Here is a 20,881-nt window from a genome sequence, read left to right on the forward strand (position 1 = left end):
TCTGCCTATGTTGTAGAGAATCTTTCCAGGAACAACGTGGTACCTCCCGATGTCGATTCAGCGAGAATCAAAGCTAGAAACGAAGAGAGAATGTGAGGGAGATGTGGTCTAGAGAGAGAAAGTGAGAAAGAGAGAGAGAATTGGCGTTGAAATGAGCTTTTCCACCTTTTATAGCCCGGCATTTGTCAATGAATTCAAGTGGTTCGTCGACGAACCCATGAAGGTACTTCGTCAACGAGGGATCTATATTGTCGACGAACTTGAATTTCCCAAAAGATCTTTCATCGAAGAGACACGTGTATCTCGTCGCCAAAATTTATGGAACATTCATTGACGAAACCCTGTTTCTCTCCCTTTTGAAAATTCCCTTTTTATTCCTCTTCCTTTCTTTTATTAATTAAATTTCTCGGGTCTCTACTTTCTCCTCTCCTTATAAAATTTCATCCTCGAAATTTGCTATCTATACTATACACCATCCACTGAGGAAAATTTGGTTACTTATTTTATTACTTACCCTCACTTATGGCGAAGAAATACCATGGTTATAAAGGGTCCTGGGAGATTACAACTATTGAAATCAAATTCTCCCTAAAACCATTAAAAATCTAAACACTACCTAACCTACACTATACAAATTAAATTACATACCTTAACCCTAATTTCCGCCAAACACTCCTCTAACTCCTAAGAGGCCTCCTCCACTGCATGGTTTCGCCACAAAACTTTTCACCAATGGTATACTTTTCGTACGTAGCTCCTGTTCTTTTTTAATCCAAAATTTGCACTGTCACTTCTTCATAAGACAAAGCATCACTGAGCTCTAGTGCCTCATATTTGATCACATGGGAGGGGTGTGGGATGTATTTTCTCAACATCGAAATGTGAAATACATCATGGATTCTAGACAAAGCAGGTGGCAGAGCCAACTTGTAAGCAACTAGACCCACTCTCTCCAAAATCTCAAATGGCCCAATATATCTAGGGCTCAATTTATCCTTCCTCCTGAATCTTATAACACCTTTCAATGGTGCCACTTTTAAGAACACATGATCCCCTATGCCAAATTCCAACTCTCGCCGACGAGTATTAGTATAACTCTTTTGCCGGCTCTACGCGCACTGATTCTATCTCTGATGAGTCTAACCTTTTCCTAAATTTGTTGTATCAGCTCTGACCCCAATATATGTCTCTCGCCAATATCATCCCAATATAATGGGGATCAACACCTCCTACCATATAATGCCTCAAATGGTATCATCCCAATGTTGGCATGATAATTGTTATTATACACAAACTCAACTAATGGTATAAATTGTATCCAATTGCCTCCAAAATCCAGCACACGTACATGTAGCATGTCCTCCAATATTTGTACCATCCTCTCCGTATCCATCTGTCTGAGGATGAAATGCAGTGCTAAACGACAACTGAGAACCCATGGTCTCTTACAAACTCCTTTAGAAACAGGGTGTGAACCGTGGGTCTCGGTATGAAACTATGGACATAGGCACGCCATGCATTCTCATTATCTCCCTTATATATATATATCTACCAATCGGTTTAAGGAGTAGTTAACTCTGATAGGAAGAAAATGGGCAATCTTCGTAAGTTGATCTACCACTACCCATATGGCGTCCTGTCTGTGAAGCGTCGGCGGTAACCTAGTGACAAAATCCATCGCTATATGCTCCCACTTCCACTTAGGAATATAAAGCGGCTGCAATGACCCCGCCGGTCTTTAATGCTCAGCTTTCACCTACTGGCATGTCAAACACTGTGCTACAAACTTGGCAATCTCTCTTTTCATTTTGCTTCACCAAAACGAATCTCAAAGATCCCTGTACATTTTAGTACTACTAGGATGTACTGTATACAAGGATCGGTGTGGTTCCTCTAAAATCACTTTCTTAATCTCAAGATCGGCAGGTATACATAACCGGGTACGGAACCTCAAGGCCCCATCATCTAAGATACTAAAATCTTCCTCCAGACCATCCTGTACTTTCTCTATCAGCTCTACCAATTCTGTATCACTCCTCTGTGCCACTTTAATTCTTTCCTATAGAGTCGGTTGCAACACCGGATTGGCAATTAATACCTTATGGTCACCCTCCACAAGTTCTATCCCTAGTCTCTCCAGATCCATCTGAGTCGAATGTTGGATCTCCACTGCAAATACTGATGCACCCATTGATTTCTGACTCAAGGAATCAGCCACCACATTTGCCTTTCTCGAGTGGTAACTCATGTTCAACTCTTTTTGCGTGAAAAAGTATTTCAAACTCTTATGATCAGTAAAAATTTCACACCTACCCCCATAAAGATAATGCCGCCAAATCTTTACTGCGTACACCACCCCTGCCAGCTCCAAATCATGGGTAGAGTAATTTTTGTCATAATCTTTCAACTGATGTGAGGCATATGCTATAACTCTTCCCTGCTGCATCAGAACACAGCCAAGCCCTTTATGTGATGCATCACTATAAATCATGAAACCCTCCTCACCTGAAGGAATCTTCAACACCGGTGCAGTGACGAGTCTCTGCTTCAGCTATTGGAAGCTCTGCTCGCATTCATCTGACCATTCAAATTTTACCCCTTTCTTGGTTAACCTCGTCAACAGACTCGACAATTTAAAGAAACCCTCAACGAACTTGCGGTAGTATCCAACTAATCCCAGAAAACTTCTAATTTCCTGCACATTCTTTGGTCGTACCCAATCTACTACCGTCTTGATCTTACTCAAGTCTACTAAGATACCACCCCTGGAGATCACATGTCTAAGGAAGGTAACTTGCTCTATTCAGAAATCGCACTTCTTAAATTTTGCAAATAGTTTCCTTTCCCTCAATATCTGAAGTACTATCCTTAGATGTTCCTCATGCTCCTCTGGCTCTTTGAATACACCAATATATCATCGATAAATGCCATCACGAACTGATCCAGATACTGGTGAAATACCTTGTTCATCAAATCCATAAACACTATAGGAGCATTTGTCAATCTAAATGGCATAACCAAGAATTCATAATGGCCATATCGAGTCCTGAATGTCGTCTTAGAAACATCCTTTGCTTTGAATTTTACTTGATGATACCCAGACCGTAAATCTATCTTTGAGAAAACTTATGTCTCCTGTAGCTGATCAAATAAATCATCGATGTGAGGAAGCAGGTACTTATTCTTGACAGTCACTTTGTTAATTTCACCGTAGTCGATGCACATCCTCATCGACCCATCTTTCTTTTTTACAAATAATACTGGCGCTCCCCAGGGCGACACGCTGGGCTGAATAAATCTCCTATCCAATAGTTCTTGCAACTAATCCTTCAATTCTTTTAATTCTGCCGGTGCCATTCTGTACAGTGCTTTTGAAATCGGCGCTGTCCCCGGTACTAGATCAATAGAAAACTCTACCTCACGATCAGAAGGTAGTCTCGACAAATCCTTAGGAAAAACATCAGGAAAATCAAGCACTACTGAAATATCCTCATTCCTTAACTCTCCTTTTGAAACCGTCTTTACATAGGCAACAAAACCCTGGCAACCATCTAACAGCAACCGCCTCGCCTGAATGGTGGATAACAACTGTGGTGGGGTACGCTCACAAGATCCCCCAAACCTGTACTTTTGTCCCCATAAAGGTTTGAACACAACCTCTTTCTGATGACAATCTATACTAGCATAGTGAGCAGCTAGTTTATCCATACCCAATATCACCTCGAATCCATACACATCCAAGAAAACTAGATTAGCCATTAAAATCCTCCCCTAAATACTCACTGGATAATTACTAAGTAATTTATCACATGTCCCCACAACCCCTATCGGCGTAGCAACTGATAAACTAACCCCCAACTGCTGAATTTCAAATCCACACAATTTAACGAATTCTTGGGCGATGAAGGAATGGGTCGCCCCTAAATCAAACATTACTGTAGCTTTAAATGACAAAATTGAAATGGTACCTGTCATGACGTCAGCGGCCGCCTCTGCGTCTCCGAGTGTCAACACATAAACTCGTGCCGGGGCGATATTCCTTTGCTGACCCCATGAGGTGCTTGATGACCTCCTCTGAATGTTCTCAGAGCAGGCGCTATCGCTGGCGGTGCACGACAATCCCCCGTCATATGTCCCGTCTGATAACACCGATAGCAAACTGTCTCCCTAAGCCGACATTCACCCGAGTGCCTCCTATAACATGTAGGACAAGGAGGGGGCACCTGACCGCCCTGTACAGCTCGATCTCTCACTATCTGTCTCTGTTCACCTCTGTTGTCCTGCCTCCTCCATGGTCCCCGACTAGACCCTGCTTGAATATCTGAAGATGCAGGCTCTTCCCCTAACTCTGCGTTACGGTGCCTCTTTGAAGGCCACCCTCAATGACGGCAACTCTGTCTACCACCTTCGCAAATGTCTGAACTCGAAAACCTATAACTTGATCGAATAGATTCTACCTTAGACCTTCCTCAAATTTTCTCGCCTTCTTCTCCTCATCAGGTACCAAATACGAAGCAAACCGAGACAACTCGACAAACCTCGCCGCATACTGCTGTACTGTCATCAGTCCCTGCGTCAGATGTAGAAACTTTGCAGCCTTTGCACTCCTAACCGTAGAGGGAAAATACTTCTTGAAAAACATCTCCCTGAAGCGGCTCCACGTCACCACCACAGGGTCCGGTCTCTGCTCCTCCAATAACCCCGCTGATCTCCACCAGTGCTTTGCCTCCTCTATCAGCTTAAACATCGCAAATAAGACTTTCTGCTCATCAATATATGGCAACACTGCCAGCATATCCTCTATGTCCTGGAGCCAATTCTCAGCTATCAGTGGGTCAGCTCCTCTAGAAAATGATGGGGGTCTCATCCGCGTGAACTGCTCGATCGTGTAGCTCCACTCCCTTGAACCTCTAGCCATCTCAGCCATTACCTGCTAAGTGATACTACGCAATACTACGTCAGAATCTCTGCCCCCATACTAGAAGGTCCTGCTCCATCACCCCTAGTATTCGTATCACTGTTCCCAAGGTCCATCCTGAAAAGGAAACAACTAATCTCAGAATTCCATCATTATCACACAATCAATATATTCATCAAACTATAACTTATAAAACATCCTTCTACTCAGTAAGCCCTCAGACATTGTGTTTTATTTCGCTTTAATTATTTATTAACTCACGCTATTCATTTCCCATTTCATTCCTATTCCCTTTTCATGTTCATTTCCATTTCCGATTCTTTTTCTTTTCTATTTCCATTTCTAGCACATGAGTTTCCTTGGTAACCCACACTGCCGTGTCTATAACTCATGGCTACCCTGAGGTCTTTCTCCACGCCATGCTTCCCCCCATGGTCAAGGTTGTGCGGCTCGAAGGCTAGACCTAACTGCGGCTGGCCAAAAGTCAAATTTCATCACATATCTCATGTTTGTAGTACGACTGGCCAACCAAAGCTTTGATCTGGACTCAGGGAGCACAACAACTTTACTATACAGCTTAGCCTATTGCCACGCCACACGCTCCACGAGCCTATGTGGTTGCACTGCTCCACTAGCAACGGTACCATGTTCTCAATTTCATAACCCATCATTAGGGTTTCCATATCCATCCATCAGAGTTTCACTGCCACATACCAACAATCATTATGTGGTATTGACATTTCATCCATTACATGTCTGTACTCCCCGCGCGGAATTCTACATTTCATTTCTCACAATTTAGAATACATATTGCAGAATTAACATGCAATATTCACATTTCACATATTTACATTTCCCATAATCATATTTCGCATTTTCATATTACATAATTAACATTGCAATATACACATTTTAAGACAAGTATTCTCAACACATTTATCATTTCAATAATCCTTTCTCAGTTCATGATTCATTTCACCATATTTATTATATAAATATCTCTTTTCACAAATATTTAGTATTTCTCAAACACATTCACATATTTCACATTTTCTCATTTTCTCAAAAAATACATTTCCTGCATATTTTATTTTCAATATTTTTCTACAATTCAATTCTCATATCATAACACATTTCAAGATCACATATTTGATGGTAAAAATATAATTATTTTTAATAATTAATATTAAACTAAGCCTCATTTTTTCTATAAAAAAGGTAACAAAAAGCTCATTTTTAAATGAAGTCAAGATAATCTTTAGTTAATATTATTTTAGAAAAACCACTATTTATTCCAAAGATAAATATTTCTGAAAAATAATATCATTTTTATTTTTCAAAAGAAGTATAAATATATATATATATATATATATATATGAAAAATTACAGAAAGTATATTTTTTAGCTTTTTATATAAAAATTTTAAAATTGAAAGATAAAGCGGCAATTTTGGAATTGTTTTGAAAATTAGAAATGAAAAAGAAGATAAAATGAAGTTTTAATTGGGGTTTTTGTGGGGGCGGGGGAGTGGGGGTGGTGGTGGTTTGATGCTGGGGTTTTGGCGCCTCGATTGGTGTTCGATTCAAGAAGGTTCGATTGAAGAAGGTTATGGAGCTTAAGCCGACGAGTTTTGAGGGTTCTGCAGCCATTGGGTGGTTGTATCGGCAGATGCTGCGGGTGTCAATAGTGGAGTTGATGGCATGGCGATGGAGGATGCTGTGCTCTGAGACCAACTGATGTAGGACAAACGACCAATAAAAACTGTAGACTTCCAACTCAAAATTTCAATTCCAAACATATAAATTTACCACACATTTGTTGCGGAGGAACGGAATGGATGGAATATAATATAATTTTTTTCTGAATTTTACATGTTTGCGTTCAATTCTTTATTTGGTTTCGTTCCCAACCCCAATTGCATCCCGCAAACTAAATGTGAAGTGAATATTTCTGTTTCGTCTAGTTTATGTAGGTATTTCTGAATATATTTCTGTTTAAACCCAGATGTTGGAAACTTGGAATCTTTTGGGGTTTCTAGATGTTCTTTCAGTTTAGCTTTATGGTTTAGATAGAACGATGACATGGTTGTTAAAAATCGTGATCCAGATTGGATGATTCAATCTTCCTACTTTACCAAATTATTTAGAAAAAGAAGAAATTTTACTAAGAGAAGAGAAAGTATTCCTTTAGGAGGATGTCTTTTTCTCCGCCATTCTAATTCCTTCTCTATTCTATTAATGTGATTCTTTTTTTCATCAAAAAAAAAAGAAGTAATGTTTAAGTTGGAGATAAAAAAATAAGGTAATATAGAAATGCATTTGATGATAATGATGATGATCGCGATAATTATATTGATTATAGTGTTGGTGAAGACATTGATGATGATCTTAGTGATATGTATGAAAGAAATAGTTGCTTGGATGTGACATTAATGTTAAGCAGTAAACATGTACCTTTTGGTTTTGTTAAGGAGGCAAAGGCATTTTACTTTTGATTGATGGTACATGTTAACTTTGTCTGTGATGCACTTAATGTCCCAATTTTGTCACACATAGCTAGTCCCAAGCTCGGGTAAAGGAGGAGGGTTGTGTTAGGTAGCTGACAGTCAGCGTAAAATTTGTCAGATCACTATGATATGAATTTGTTGGGGCATCCCCTATGAGAGATGCATTGCACTTGAATTACCCGGGTGTATGCATTGCATTGTACCACCCGGATGTAGCGAAAAGTGGGCGAAGATGGGCTAGGTAGTCACCTTGAAGTGACGTGTCGTGTCGGCGCCCGGGTACGGTGTCAAATATGCGAGGATTCTTGCATCATTCTGGACGTGGGCAGGTAAAGAAGTTAGTTTAGGAACTAGGATTAGATTAGCAACTTGGAATATAAGGACACTTACGGGTAAAAACATGGAAATTGTGGACACGATGATTAGAAGAAGAATTAATATAATTTGCCTTCAAGAAACTAAGTGGGTGGGGGAGAAAGCTAGAGAAATTGATAAAAAAGAATTAATATAATTTGCCTTCAATAAACTAAGTGGGTGGGGGAGATAGCTAGAGAAATTGATAAATCAAGATTTAAACTTTGGTACGCTGGAAAAGAAAAACATAAGAATGAAGTAGGAATTATTATAGACAAAAACTTAAAAGATAGCATTGTTGATGTAAACAGAGTAGGGGATAGAATTATAAAAATCAAATGGTATTAGGGCAAGTGACAATAAATGTCATTAGTGCTTATGATCCTCAAGTCTGCTTTGCAGAAAATCTTAAGAAACAATTTTGGGAAGATATGGATAGCATTATACAGGGATTGAGAAAATATTTATAGGAGGAGATTTGAATGGGCATGTTGGAGAGGATAATAAAAGTTATGAGAGGATACATAGAGGATATGAATTTGGAGACAAAAATGAGCCTGGGGAGATAATCTTAGACTTTGCTATGTCATATGATGTTAGTATAATGAATACTTGCTTTAAGAAGAGAGAAGAACACTTAATAACCTTTAAAAGTGGACAAAATAGAAGTCAAATAGATTTTTCTTTAATTAAGAGGGTAGATCGTTTATCATGCAAGGATTGTACAGTTATTCTAGGTGAAAGTCTAATTACACAACATAGAATCTTAGTGTTAGATATATGTATTAAAAATGGAAGAAAAATGATAAAATAAACCAGCGTAAGAGAACTAGATGGTGGAACCTAAAGGGAGAAAATATAATAAAATCAAAAGATAAAATGATCAAAATGGGGATTGGACTATAGAGGATGGGATAAATACATATACTCTTTGGAGTAGATTAGTTAGCTCTATTAAAAAGATAGCAAAGGAGATTTTAGGTGAGTCAAGGGGAAGATTCTTGAATAGCAAAAAAAGTTGGTAGTGGGATAAAGATGTCCAAAAGCCATAAAGACAAAAAGAATTTGGTATAAAACGTGGCAAAAATGTAGAAATGGGGATAACTTTGAACAGTATAAGGAGGCGAGAAAAATGCAAAAAAGGCCGTTGATGAAGCTAAATATAGATAATTTAATAGTTTGTATGATAGATTAGATACAAAAGAAGGGGAAAGAGATATATTTAAATTCGTTAAAGATAGAGAAAGGAAGAGTAAGGACTTAGGAATGTAAAATGTATAAAAAGTGAGGATGATATGGTATTGGTTAAAGATGAAGACATTAAAGAAAGATGGCGAAGTTACTTTAGTAAGTTGTTTAATGAAAACCAAATAGAAGGATTAAACTTAGATTTGAAAAATGAGGAAAATACTAAAAATATGAGATTTATTCGCAAAATTAGAGTTAATGAAGTTAAGTTTGTACTAAAAAAAAATGAAAAATGGGAAAGCTATGGGACTGGATAACATCCCAATTGAAGTTTGGAATGCTTAGGTGATAAGAGAATTATATGGTTAACTAATTTATTTAATACAATTATAAAAACTAGGAAAATACTTGATGAATGGAGGAAATGCACTTTAATGCCTATGTACAAAAATAAAGGAGATATTCAAAATTGTAATAACTATCGTGGAATTAAACTTATGAGTCATACAATGAAGCTATGGGAAAGGGTAGTTGAACAAAGATTAAGGTTAGAAATGAAGGTCTCATAAAATCAATTTGGTTTTATGCCTAGGAGATCTACCATGGAAGCTATATATCTTTTAAGAAGTTTGAAGGATTTTTGAGAAGAAGAATAACCATTCTTATTGAATTTCAAGAGACCCGGTTACAAGATAAATAGTAGAGGAAGGCCACCAAATCCAGAAGACCACAAAATCAACAAATCAAATCACCACAAAATCAAAAAATCAAATCAACAGATCTCTAGGCTAGAAAACAGGAAATTGAAACTACTAGAATCTGAAATAGTAATTTCAGATTTTATTCAAAAATAGAATTTCCTAATTTATTCCCTAGAAATCCGACACCCGCCCCTCAAGTTGGAGTGTAGATATCTATCATGCCCAACTTGCTTACAAAGAGCTCAAAACTAGGTCTGAAAAGTCTTTTGGTGAAGATATCGATTATTTTTTGAGTAGTAGGAACAAAAGGCATGCAAATAGCTCCAGTATCAATCTTCTCTTTTATGAAGTGTTTGTCAATCTCTACATGCTTCATGCAATCATGTTGTACTGGATTTTGAGCAATACTTATGGCAGCTTTGTTGTCACAATACAACTTCATTGGCATGTTCACCAGCGTCCGCAGCTCTTCAAGAATTCTCTTCAACCATAGCATCTCATAAACTCCGTTAGCCATAGCCCTATATTCTGCCTTGGCACTGCTCCTAGCAACCACATTCTGTTTCTTGCTTCGCCATGTGACCATATTTCCCTAGACATAAGTACAGTATCATGACGTGGATCTCCTGTCAATAATTGAGCCTACCCAATTTGCATTAGTGTATGCCTCTATGTTTTGCTGTGTGGTCTTCTGGAAGAGTAAACCCTTGCCTGGTGTACTTTTCAAGTATCTGAGAATTCGATAAATTGCTTCAATTTCTCGTAGGGTGAATGCACAAACTGGTTTTCCAAACTCGCAGCAAAAGCAATATCGGCCCGTGTAAGTAAATTAACTTTCCCACCAACTTTTGATACTGAGTTGTATTCATTGGATCACCTTCCTTGTCATCTCCAAGTTTCTGATTAGGATCTATTGGAGTGTCTACTGGCCTACAATCGCTCATTCCAGTCTCCTTAAGGAGGTCACGGTCATACTTCCGTTGGGAGACAACAATCCCTTTCTTCGACCGAGCAACCTCCATTCCAAGGAAATACCTCAGAGATCCTAAGTCCTTGATCTTAAATGTTGATGAGAGGGAAGTCTTCAATCGGTTCATCTCAAGCAGGTCATCTCCAGTGAGAATTATATTGTACACATACACAATCAGTATCGCTATTTTCTTATCCTGTGAATGTCTTATAAACATTGTATGATCACCTTGCCCTTGAGTATACCCCTGACTTTTAACAAACTGAGTGAATTTCTAAAACCAGGCTCTTGATGACTGTTTTAATCCATATAAGGACTTCTTCAGTTTACACACCTTTGTGCCAAACTTTTCACTAAATCCTGGAGGTGCATCCATGTACACTTCTTCCTCCAGGTCTCCATTAAGAAATGCATTTTTTACGTCCAACTGTTGCGGAGGCCAGTCACAATTAGCTGCAAGTGACAAAAGAACTCTTACAGAGTTTAGCTTTGCGACTGGGGTGATTGTCTCTGATTTATCAATGCCATAGGTCTGAGTGAATCCCTTGGCGACCAATCGAGCTTTATACTGTTCTAGAGAACCATCAGATTTATACTTGACTGTAAACACCCATTTGCACCCTACAATTGTCTTTCCTCTTGGTAGATCAACTAACTCCCACATGCCGTTTTTTTCAAGAGCTTTCATCTCCTCTAAGACAGCCTCCTTCCACTCAGGAACTTTCAGAGCATCCTGCACAGTATTAGGATCCTCCATACAAGACAATTGAGAGGTAAAATCACGAAAAAACAGGTGAGAGATTTTCATATGACACATAATTGGACAATGGATGTTGGGTGCAAGACCTCAGATTCTTCCGGACAGCAATGGGAAGTTCAGAATCATCGAACTCAGGATTGGGGACAATGACCAAGATTTTCTTTGGCTGCTTGCAGGGATTGGGGTCCTGAATTTAGTGCATTAATCCTACCAATGTCTTCCTGCACATCTTGTATCCCCAACAAAATGCCATATTTCAGTCAGTCATCCCTATGCTGATCCCAAATGAGAGAAACCTTTCCAGTTATATTGTGAACATTATCCATACACTGGCCCACAAAAACCGTGGTAGAATCATCAGCCGTTCAAGATATTGGATAGCAAACATCCTCATAGTTTGCAGCTCATCAAGTAGGAGGCCATTCTCATCCTCAAATACCCTTTCTTTGCACTTTGATATCCAGTTTTCTATTCATTGTTCCATGCTCCGAAGCTTTGCACAAGCTCTCAATATCTCTGTCAGAATACCACTTTACCTAAAAGCTTAAGCTGTTAGGTTGTGGGCCAGCAATGTATATCAAGCCTCAACAGTCCCCTGCACGTGCATTCCAACAGCATGTGGAGGGTTAAATAAACGATGAACAACACCCGGAGTGAATTAGATAATTCTTTATGGACAAACAATAAATGTGGGCAACATGACTAGAACCCAGGATCTCCTGGCAAAGTGGCTCTGATACCATGTTAGATCACCAATTTACCCAAAATCTTAAGTGTTGGGTTGTGGGCCAACAATGTATATCAAGCCTTACCAATCTCATTCAACAATACTTTGCCTCCCTGCAAATGAATTTCTGTGATTTGTCCGTGGGATTTGAGTTGTCCTTCACTGTGCCTTTGCTATTGAGCCTTAGCACTGTGATCAGCACCGCAATCTACATTCATTTGAGTGCTATGCATGCAAGACCCCCCCCCCCAAAAAAAAAAAAAAAACAAATAGAAGATCGTTCTTTTGTGCCAGTCTTTTGGAAGAAAAACCCATAATGTGATCCCATTTTTGCATGCAAGACTGCCCCCCTTTCCCCAAACAGACGATCGTATTCCTTTATGCCAGTATTTGCAAGAAAAACCCACAATGTGATCCCATTTTTTGCATACCGGGTTGTTGTAACCGACGTGAAATGAGGCCCGCCTTCTACAGATTAGGTCATCATTGTGTCTACTGACCGACTACTCTCTGCTTCCTCACCAGGCCCACCATTTCAACTCAATAATTCAGCTCATTTATCCCTCACCTAGCTCCAGGACCACTGTGTTTAAATAAGGTAACCGATCAATCACTCCTCATGTTGGCCAAGGATCATGCCTAAACTGGTTATCCCCTCTATCCCATATGATCCAATTCTGGTGAGTGTCATCAGAAAACCACCATTGTTGGTAAGAATTTCCGTAAGTCTTCCTTTGATCCGCGTAGTGACCTGTCTGACCCATATGTAACCCCTTTCAAGGACTGATTAGAGATTACAAGCTTCCAGATTCTGAAAATCAGTTCTTTTTAATATTCATGTAACTGCAGTCGGCACATTTTAAAGGTAGACAGGCACTGTTGGTAACTTTTCTCTATGTCCTTCTGAACACCAGTTCATCCATAATTTTGATTTCGCAACCTTTATGATGGATGGTAGCAGTCTTGTGTCTGAAAATTCAAATTTGAATGTTTTCCGATCTGCTTTGGGTAACTGAGGACTCCATTCCTCACAATCTGTAATTTAAAACCCAAAAGCTTTTGCTTCATGCACATCACTGGGGTTGTTTTACTGGCAAGGCTCACCAGCCATGGTGGCTGTGATAACGCACTTTATCCCCAATTTTATTGTAATAGTTATTTCCATATTTTCGTTGTGTTTTATATTTACACATGAATATCCTTAATGATTCAATTAGTTGAGCTTTTTGTAGAAATTGAATTTAATATTTTGGGCATTGATTGGATTTGCTGTCATAGTAAAAAGCAATTTTTTGCTTGTATTGTGAGAGTAATTATCTCTGCAAAAATATTAGGATCCTGTCATCATTTTGACCTGCTTAATTTCCATATTTACAGAATGCAGGTAGAGGTCAGCAAACACACGGAAGGTGCTAACGAGAAGGTGCTGCGGCCAAATGGAATGCCGAAGTCATTAATCCGCTACGATGGTAACTAAAAATCCTAGTATGTCTTTAGAAATCATCTGGCTGCATGTTTAATCATTGTTTAATCATTGGTACTTTCATATATTAGCACGTCAGAAGGAAAGTGCTTTAGGTTCTATTACTGAGGTTGTTCAGACTCTCAAGCATCCACGGTCACGTGTTCAAGCTATGAGCAATGATATTACTATCAGGAATGAGGAGAAAAATATGATGAATCACGATTATTTTCCTCTTCAGCCTGGTGAAATTGAGAATCTGGGGATACCTTGTGGACAGCCTCCTCAATTTGATCCTAAAAGTGACTCATCTCTCACTTTTGAAAAACGTGCTCAGAAATCTAGAAAGTCAGGACGCATGTCTTTAATGGGGTAAGTATTTTATTCAAAGTTACATTGATTTCTGTAATTCTGAGTTGATACTAAAGGAGTAAAGGTTGTTTGTCCCGAACTTTAGCAGAATAGATGTTTGTGCAGTGGGTATTGTTTGATGCATTTCAGTTTGTAAAATTGTGAGGTAATATTGTTAGTTAATGCAATTGTTTTGTGCTCTTGTTACTAGAAAATAGTAGAATAGTTCTATATGCACAGCTCAAACTTAATTTACTGAAGTGTTTTATAGTGAGAGACCTTTTGTCGGTCGCAATCAATGAACCATACCTAAGTGTTGCTTCTTGGAGCAAATAAGATAGTCTAACTTGTTACAGAAATTGAAGTTTGGCATTTGGCAACTGTATTTTTTTTTGGCAGTGAAGAAATTCATTAAGAGAAAGAAAGAAAAATACAATGGACAAGATGTTCTAAGAAAACTGAAGAAAATTATAAAAGGGCAATCCTCTTGTCCATTTGCAAACAACTGAAGCAAGCACCCAAAAAAAACCTAGGCAAGCAACTTTATCCCATAACAAATAGGAGGACGTTGTTGTATAAGTAAAAAGCACAAATTGGTAACATTGTCTCATAAGAAGCCTTGCATTCCTGTTGTTAGAAATCTGAAATGAATTGAATATATAGTGAAGAAAGTACAAGAAGAGAAGAAGGGAAGATGGGAAGAAAAGAGACGAAGAGGTGAGGGGGAGAAGCAGCAGTTGGCAGTTGTAAAGAGTTATGCATAGCTGGAGGTATGCCCTCTTTCTATTTTTAATAAAAAAAATATGAAGGATAAAAATGCATCGTTTGTTTGAGCTTTCTACTCTTCACAATGCACCTATTGGTTTATTCTTTTCTTCTGAGGGGGGGTTCCCTTTCATGGGATTTCCATTCTTTAGGAATCTTAATAAAAGTGAATGTGTGAGCTGACCACCTTATTGCATTGGATCGGTTTGCTCCTATTAATCGTTATTTTAGTCATTTAGCATTATTAGTGTATTTGATATATATATATATATATTAAAAATAAAGGGAGAGACCTATCAGTGCGTTAGATCTTTTGTTTCAACAAAAATTTCAACATGGTATTAGGGCAAGATCCAACCTAGACCCTACAACCAAACCAAACTCAAGGCGTCACCTAAAAACACCCTGTTGTTACTGCCCTCCTCAAAACCACCAAAACACTTCCATATTTTACAAAACCAACCACATATAAAAAAAAACACCTCTGACTGTAGCTGTGTAAAATACCATCGCCAAAACCAGTCCGTAAGCCCCTACCCGTTGGCCGACTGCTGACAGTCCGAACCCCACGTGCCGCATGTGAAGACATTTTCTGGCCATCTTTTGATGCATTTTTTCTCCAGCATGTTTTGCTTTCTTCTATAGGCCATAATATCAAGTTGTAAGGCATGTGTTTTGTTCAAAAATCCAATCTTTTTGACCTTGCACTTGTGGCAATCCATTAGTTGTTTGGTATTAGTAAAAGGCCATTGGTGAGCCTCTTGGAGCAGTGGCATTGTTCATACATAGATTTTGTGAGGTTGTGGAAGTGTTATAGTAGTTTGTTGGTGACTTGTTCGTGGTTGTTTTGGCAGTTCACCTTGTTTGTGGTTGTTCCATTTAGTTCGATTTGTTGTTTGACATTGGTCTAGTTTGTGAGTGTTGGGATGGAGTCTATGCTCCCAAAAACATGTTTCCTTCATCGCTGCCATAGATAACAACCAAAAAGTTGGATGGGAAGATTTATGTTTAGTGTTCTAAGATTGCTAAGATTTATTTAACAGGATCAGGAAATTTTGACCACCTGTTTCAACTGGGCCTTCTGATGTGAAGAGAAAAGAAGCGTGGATTCAAGAAGATGTTTTGATTGTTCCCTCTTGTGGAACTTGATGGAACCCTAGATTGCATTGATGTGCATGCATCTGGAAACATGCAAGGAGATTTGGATTATGTCAAAGTTCTGTATTCTAGTAACATTGCACGTATCTATGAATTATCCCTAGAGTTATTTTAGTTATCGTAAGGAGACAGGAGTGTTACGGAGTATTTTGGAGAGATGATGTGTATGCACGAGGAGTAACGTTATGCAACCTAGCACCGCCGATGTTTGTGAAATGCGGAAGCAGAGGGAGCATATGATAGTTCTTCGGTTCTAGTGATTTAAAACGTGGGTTTGAGGCGATCCCAGATATTTGGCAGTGTATTATTGCCATCATTTCTGATGTTTATTCTTCCGTCCTTCGTGCTTCCTCCAGCACACATTGCTTTTCCCTTGCATTTGGCTCTGAGAGGACAGCCTTTGCTGCAAAAGGCAATCTTGGTTCTCAATGAAGCAGCCGCAAAAGTTATCAAGGTGGTTTGAGTGGCCATTGTGGAAGAGATGGATGAGGTAGAGGCAATCCCTTGCGAGTGCTCTCATTGTTGACGACGAGTTTATACTGTTGAGCAATGTTGGGATCTCTACTGGAAACCTTATTATGTTGCCGATGCGCACACCATAGACTCCACACTTTTAGGGCTGAGTGGGGAGCAGCGTACTATATTCATGACATAGGAAGAGTATTCCAAATTCCAACAGTAGTAAGCATCCTAACAAGCTTGTCTTCCCATTGCATCCCTTGTCCAGATAGGTAACCCTGCAACTTGCCTGTCATCCAATGCTTCTTGTCCTAGTCCTTGGCTTACAGAATTTGCTTCTGTGGTCATTTAGAATTTGAAGATGATTGGTTGAGGGAATGAAGTTGTGGACTTTATGACTTTGACCTGCTATCTCCTTCTACCGCTTGCACTGTTGCCACCACAACTTTCCAAATCCATTGTTGCCTTGGGTTTGAGTATTGTTAGTGGGCAAAACATTATCATGTCTTTTTGCTTCTTGAGCCAATTAACAATGTGCAAACCGTTTCATGTTGGTTCATTCTAATATTTGGGGTCCTTGTCGAGTTGTGTTGAAGTGGGGTTTCTGATACTTTGTAGCCTTTTTGGATGATTATTCGAGGATGACTTGGCTATATTTAATAAAAGATCATTCTTTTATTTATTCGAGGATGACTTGGTACTTAGAGAGTGTTTTATTTATTTAAGTTGTTAAATTAACTATTGTTGGTAGGTTAAACACATGTGAGGAAGCTGGCTTATCTAGAAAGAGGAGAGGCCTAGAGAGGCTTCCATCTTCCAATGTGGGAAATAGAAAAAAGACTTCAATTTCAACGCAATGGTTTTTTTTTAATCATCTAGAAGTCATTGATTTATCTTCCATCATATTATCCTCAAGAATCTCAAGTGCTTTCACTTGACTTGGATGATTTATGTAAAATGACGTATGGTTGTCGTTTGTGCATAAAACAAATTCTACATTTTGTGCCCATCATTTAATCAAAATTTTCACATTTAACTCTAATTGGAAAACCTATGATAAATTATTTTGTTGGCTTTGGCAAAAATAAGGTAGGGCAGCACTCTGGTAATATGCCTTTTTTTCTGTATTTAGGGGTTCTGGATGGAGTGTAATGTGTGTATTTTTGAAGGGGAGAAGTAGTCGCATTGTTTGTCTGGGGAAATGTACATTATTTGTCTTCTCTTTGGTCTGTGAGGTAGGGGAATTTAAAGGGGTGAGGTTTTCTGATATTCAGCCTGATTGGTGCTTTGTGCTGGATCTGGATTGTTAATCTGTGATGGTTTTTTGTGTTTTTTCAAGTTTTACGGTGTTTTCTTTGTTTTTCTTTTTCTGCATCTTTTCAGATTTTACTAAGGAGATATCTTATTCTCCTTGTTATATTTTCTTAATCTATTAATGAAATTCTTCTTCTACTATGAAAAAACCCTATATGATAAATGTTTCATGCATCTATCCTGCTCATCTAAATTCCCCACGACTTTGAATCAAAACTAGCTATAAACTATGAATTCACAAACCTCAATTGAGGAGACTTATACACTTCATATAAAAAATATCAATCAGTGCTTTTAAAAAAAAAATCAAATTGCGGGTTGAAGCATGAATAATTGGGTGCCACCATAATTCGATTACAGCTGTTCCTTCTCTCTTGTCGCTAGTGATGACCTTGATGCTCGATTGGAAGAACTCTCCAGCTCCTCCGGCAACATGAACAACTGTAATTTTGGCTGCATCGGCAATTTCCTCTTGTGTAGGGGAGACAGCCTTGGCTTATGCAGTGGCAGAAGGTAGTTGAGGACCACCGGAAACTTGTGTTCTGACATTGTTGTTCGGCACATCAATTTGTTGTAGCAGTTGTTACCCTTTGTAAATTGAGGATTGTTGTTGATCATAGGTTTTTCAATCAGAATTTGTTGCTGAAGGAGCCAGGGCTTGGGAAATCGAGCTCAGTCACTGACTGGAGGAGATGAAAGAAATGCTAGTTGTCCCACATCCATTACCTCACTAAAATTGAGAGCTCTTTAGTCTGTACAAAATGCCACCTTACTCTAGAAAAAGGCCATGTACTCAAGTAAACTGTCCTGCTCTTGAAGTTCATACTTCGAAAACAAAAATTGAACTTGTGGGAAGGTGAAATGGAGCCCGAGCTTGAGCCAGAGCTTGTAGTTTTATTTTTGAGCCAAACTCGAGTCCAGAACTTTGAGCTCATTTTAATTTGAGCCTGAGCCTGAGCCTGAGCCTGAGCCTGAGCCAAGGTTTTTGTCTACCAAGCTGAGCCTGAACATATTAAGGTTCGGCTTGGCTCATTTGAAGCCCTAATTGCTGTGTTAGGTCTTTCATTTTTACCAAAAATTTCAACAGCTCCATTTAATAGGGATGATGTGATGGCTGGCGAGGGTGCTTCTAGGTCTCTTTTCTTCGATTTTTTTTCCCTTACATCTCTTGAAAACTCAATTTTTTTTATCCTTGGAGCCATATAATTTGGAAGCCAAAGGTTTGAAGATTTGGAACTTCATCTGGTCTGACTTTGAATAGGATTGATATGCATGATTTGTTATAGACAAGAATGCCCTAGAAGTCCCTCATTCCTAATATGTGTTTGATGTGCTAGGTGTCACGCCCTAACCCAGTGAGTCCCACTTAATTGAGTCAAGATGGACTACAGAAAAATATAAACTTTTAGGCTTAAAGCAAAAGTTAATAATTAGAAGACATTGTCCTAAAGATAATATAAGGAGGTACTAAATAAAAAAGAAATCCAGTTGGATCAGTTTTGTAATACAATCCCAAAAAAATTAATAAGAGTCCAACCAATCTAATTAAAAGAGTCCCAACAAAGTCAAAGTATTGAAAGAACAACGACCCACTAGTGAAACAAAATAAAACTGGAAATAGTGCAACTCGGTATGATTGGAATGAGGTGATGCTCAGTGAATGGATAATAAAGGTTACAAGAGCTACAACATGCTTATAAAATATAAACTTTGGAAAGCACTGTTGTTATTCCAGAAAATCATGTTTAATCTATCATCAGTATTCAGACTATATACATTAATAGTTTGAGAATAGAGCCTGGTGGCCAAACAAATCTACCAGATTAACAGAAACAGAACATAACATACAGAATCAGAGTCATACGTGTGTAGACAGGGCTCAGAATCAAGATATCAGGTATATTAGGAATATTGGAGCGAGGGACACAGAAAACTGCTCCTCGTTATATTAGGGGGCAGAATCACTCTCACCCAGGCTTGCTTATCTAGTAGCCTGTCATATTATTTGCTTGTTTTTAGAATGCCAGTGGGGATTGCTAAGAAGATTGAGAAAATCATGAGGGATTTCTTGTGGTTCGGGATCGGGGGTTTTAGGGATCATTTAGTAAGATGGAGTGAGGTGTGTAGGTCTAAATTGGAGGAAGGGTTGGGTCTTGGAAATTTGGTGTCTAAAGACATCGCCCTTTTAGCTAAGTGATTATGGCGTTTTCCCTTAGAAGATCACTCCGGTTGGCATAGTGTGATTAGAAGCAAGTGTGGGATGGGTGAGAATGGGTGGGGTACCAATGGTAGTTTGAGATCGGAGAGCCCTTGGAGATCTATTTCTCAAATTTATCCCTTGTTTATGCCTCACATTAAATTTGCGGTAGGGGTGGGTTCTCGGATTTGATTTTTGAAAAATCTGTGGTTGGGGAATGATATTCTAGCCATATCTTTCCCACGTCTTTTTCATTTGAGCTCAGGGCAAGATAGTATAATTTCTCTCTTTGTGGTTGAATCAGGTTGCCCTTTGGTTCCTCGGAATTTTCATTTTAGAAGACCTCTTAACAATAGATAAGTGTTGGAACTTTCATCCTAGTTATTGTTATTGAACTCTTGGGCTTTGGATCATTCTGGAGTATATTCTTGTAAATCTTTTTTGAGTTTTTGACCTATTCTAATTCTTGTGTTCACCTGGAAACGAAAAGCATAAGAATGGAGTAGGAATTATTGTAGACAAAAACTTAAAAGATAACGTTGTTGATGTAAGCAGAGTAAGAGATATAAAAATCAAGATGGTATTAGGCCAAGAGATAATAAATATAATTAGTGCTTATGCTCCTCAAGTAGGCTTAGCGTAAAATCTTAAGAGACAATTTTGGGAAGATATGGATAGTATTATACAAGACATACTTGGGACTGAGAAAATATTTATAGGAGGAGATCTGAATGGACACGTTGGGAGGGATAATAAAAGTTATGAGAGGATACATAGAGGATATGGATATGGAGACAAAAATGAGCCTAGGGAGATGATTTTCAATATCACTCGACCTTAAATCCAACTTATCCAAAAATCTTGAGCTTCTAAATCCTCCTTGGGAATTTTCTCCACAAGATTGGGCAATATTCCATCCTGATGCTGTGGATTGTTGACTTAACCATCATTTTCAAAAGCAGACACTCCCTCCAAACTTTCCAATCTGACTGGATGAACATAAGATAAATCCCCCACTTTGTTGCGATAATCATAAGCATACCCATATTGT

General features: G+C 38.6%; 1 protein-coding gene across 3 annotated transcripts in view; it reads left to right on the forward strand.

Moving 5' to 3' along the window:
- The window catches only part of LOC131160379 (phototropin-2), a 192,871-nt gene that overhangs the window by 24,384 nt on the left and 147,606 nt on the right, over nt 1-20,881 (forward strand). Inside the window, exons 1-3 of one of the 3 annotated variants that reach the window (XM_058116011.1) lie at nt 6,462-6,681; nt 13,502-13,593; nt 13,679-13,958. In XM_058116011.1, the coding sequence (XP_057971994.1) occupies nt 13,503-13,593; nt 13,679-13,958 (371 nt within the window). In that variant the 5' untranslated portion in view covers nt 6,462-6,681; nt 13,502. Of the gene's footprint in view, nt 1-6,461; nt 6,682-13,501; nt 13,594-13,678; nt 13,959-20,881 lie in introns of those variants that run through there. The other 2 variants (XM_058116012.1, XM_058116010.1) reach the window with 2 other exon arrangements.

This window comes from Malania oleifera, chromosome 7 (genome assembly GCF_029873635.1).
Source record: "Malania oleifera isolate guangnan ecotype guangnan chromosome 7, ASM2987363v1, whole genome shotgun sequence".
NCBI classification, from domain to species: domain Eukaryota; kingdom Viridiplantae; phylum Streptophyta; class Magnoliopsida; order Santalales; family Ximeniaceae; genus Malania; species Malania oleifera.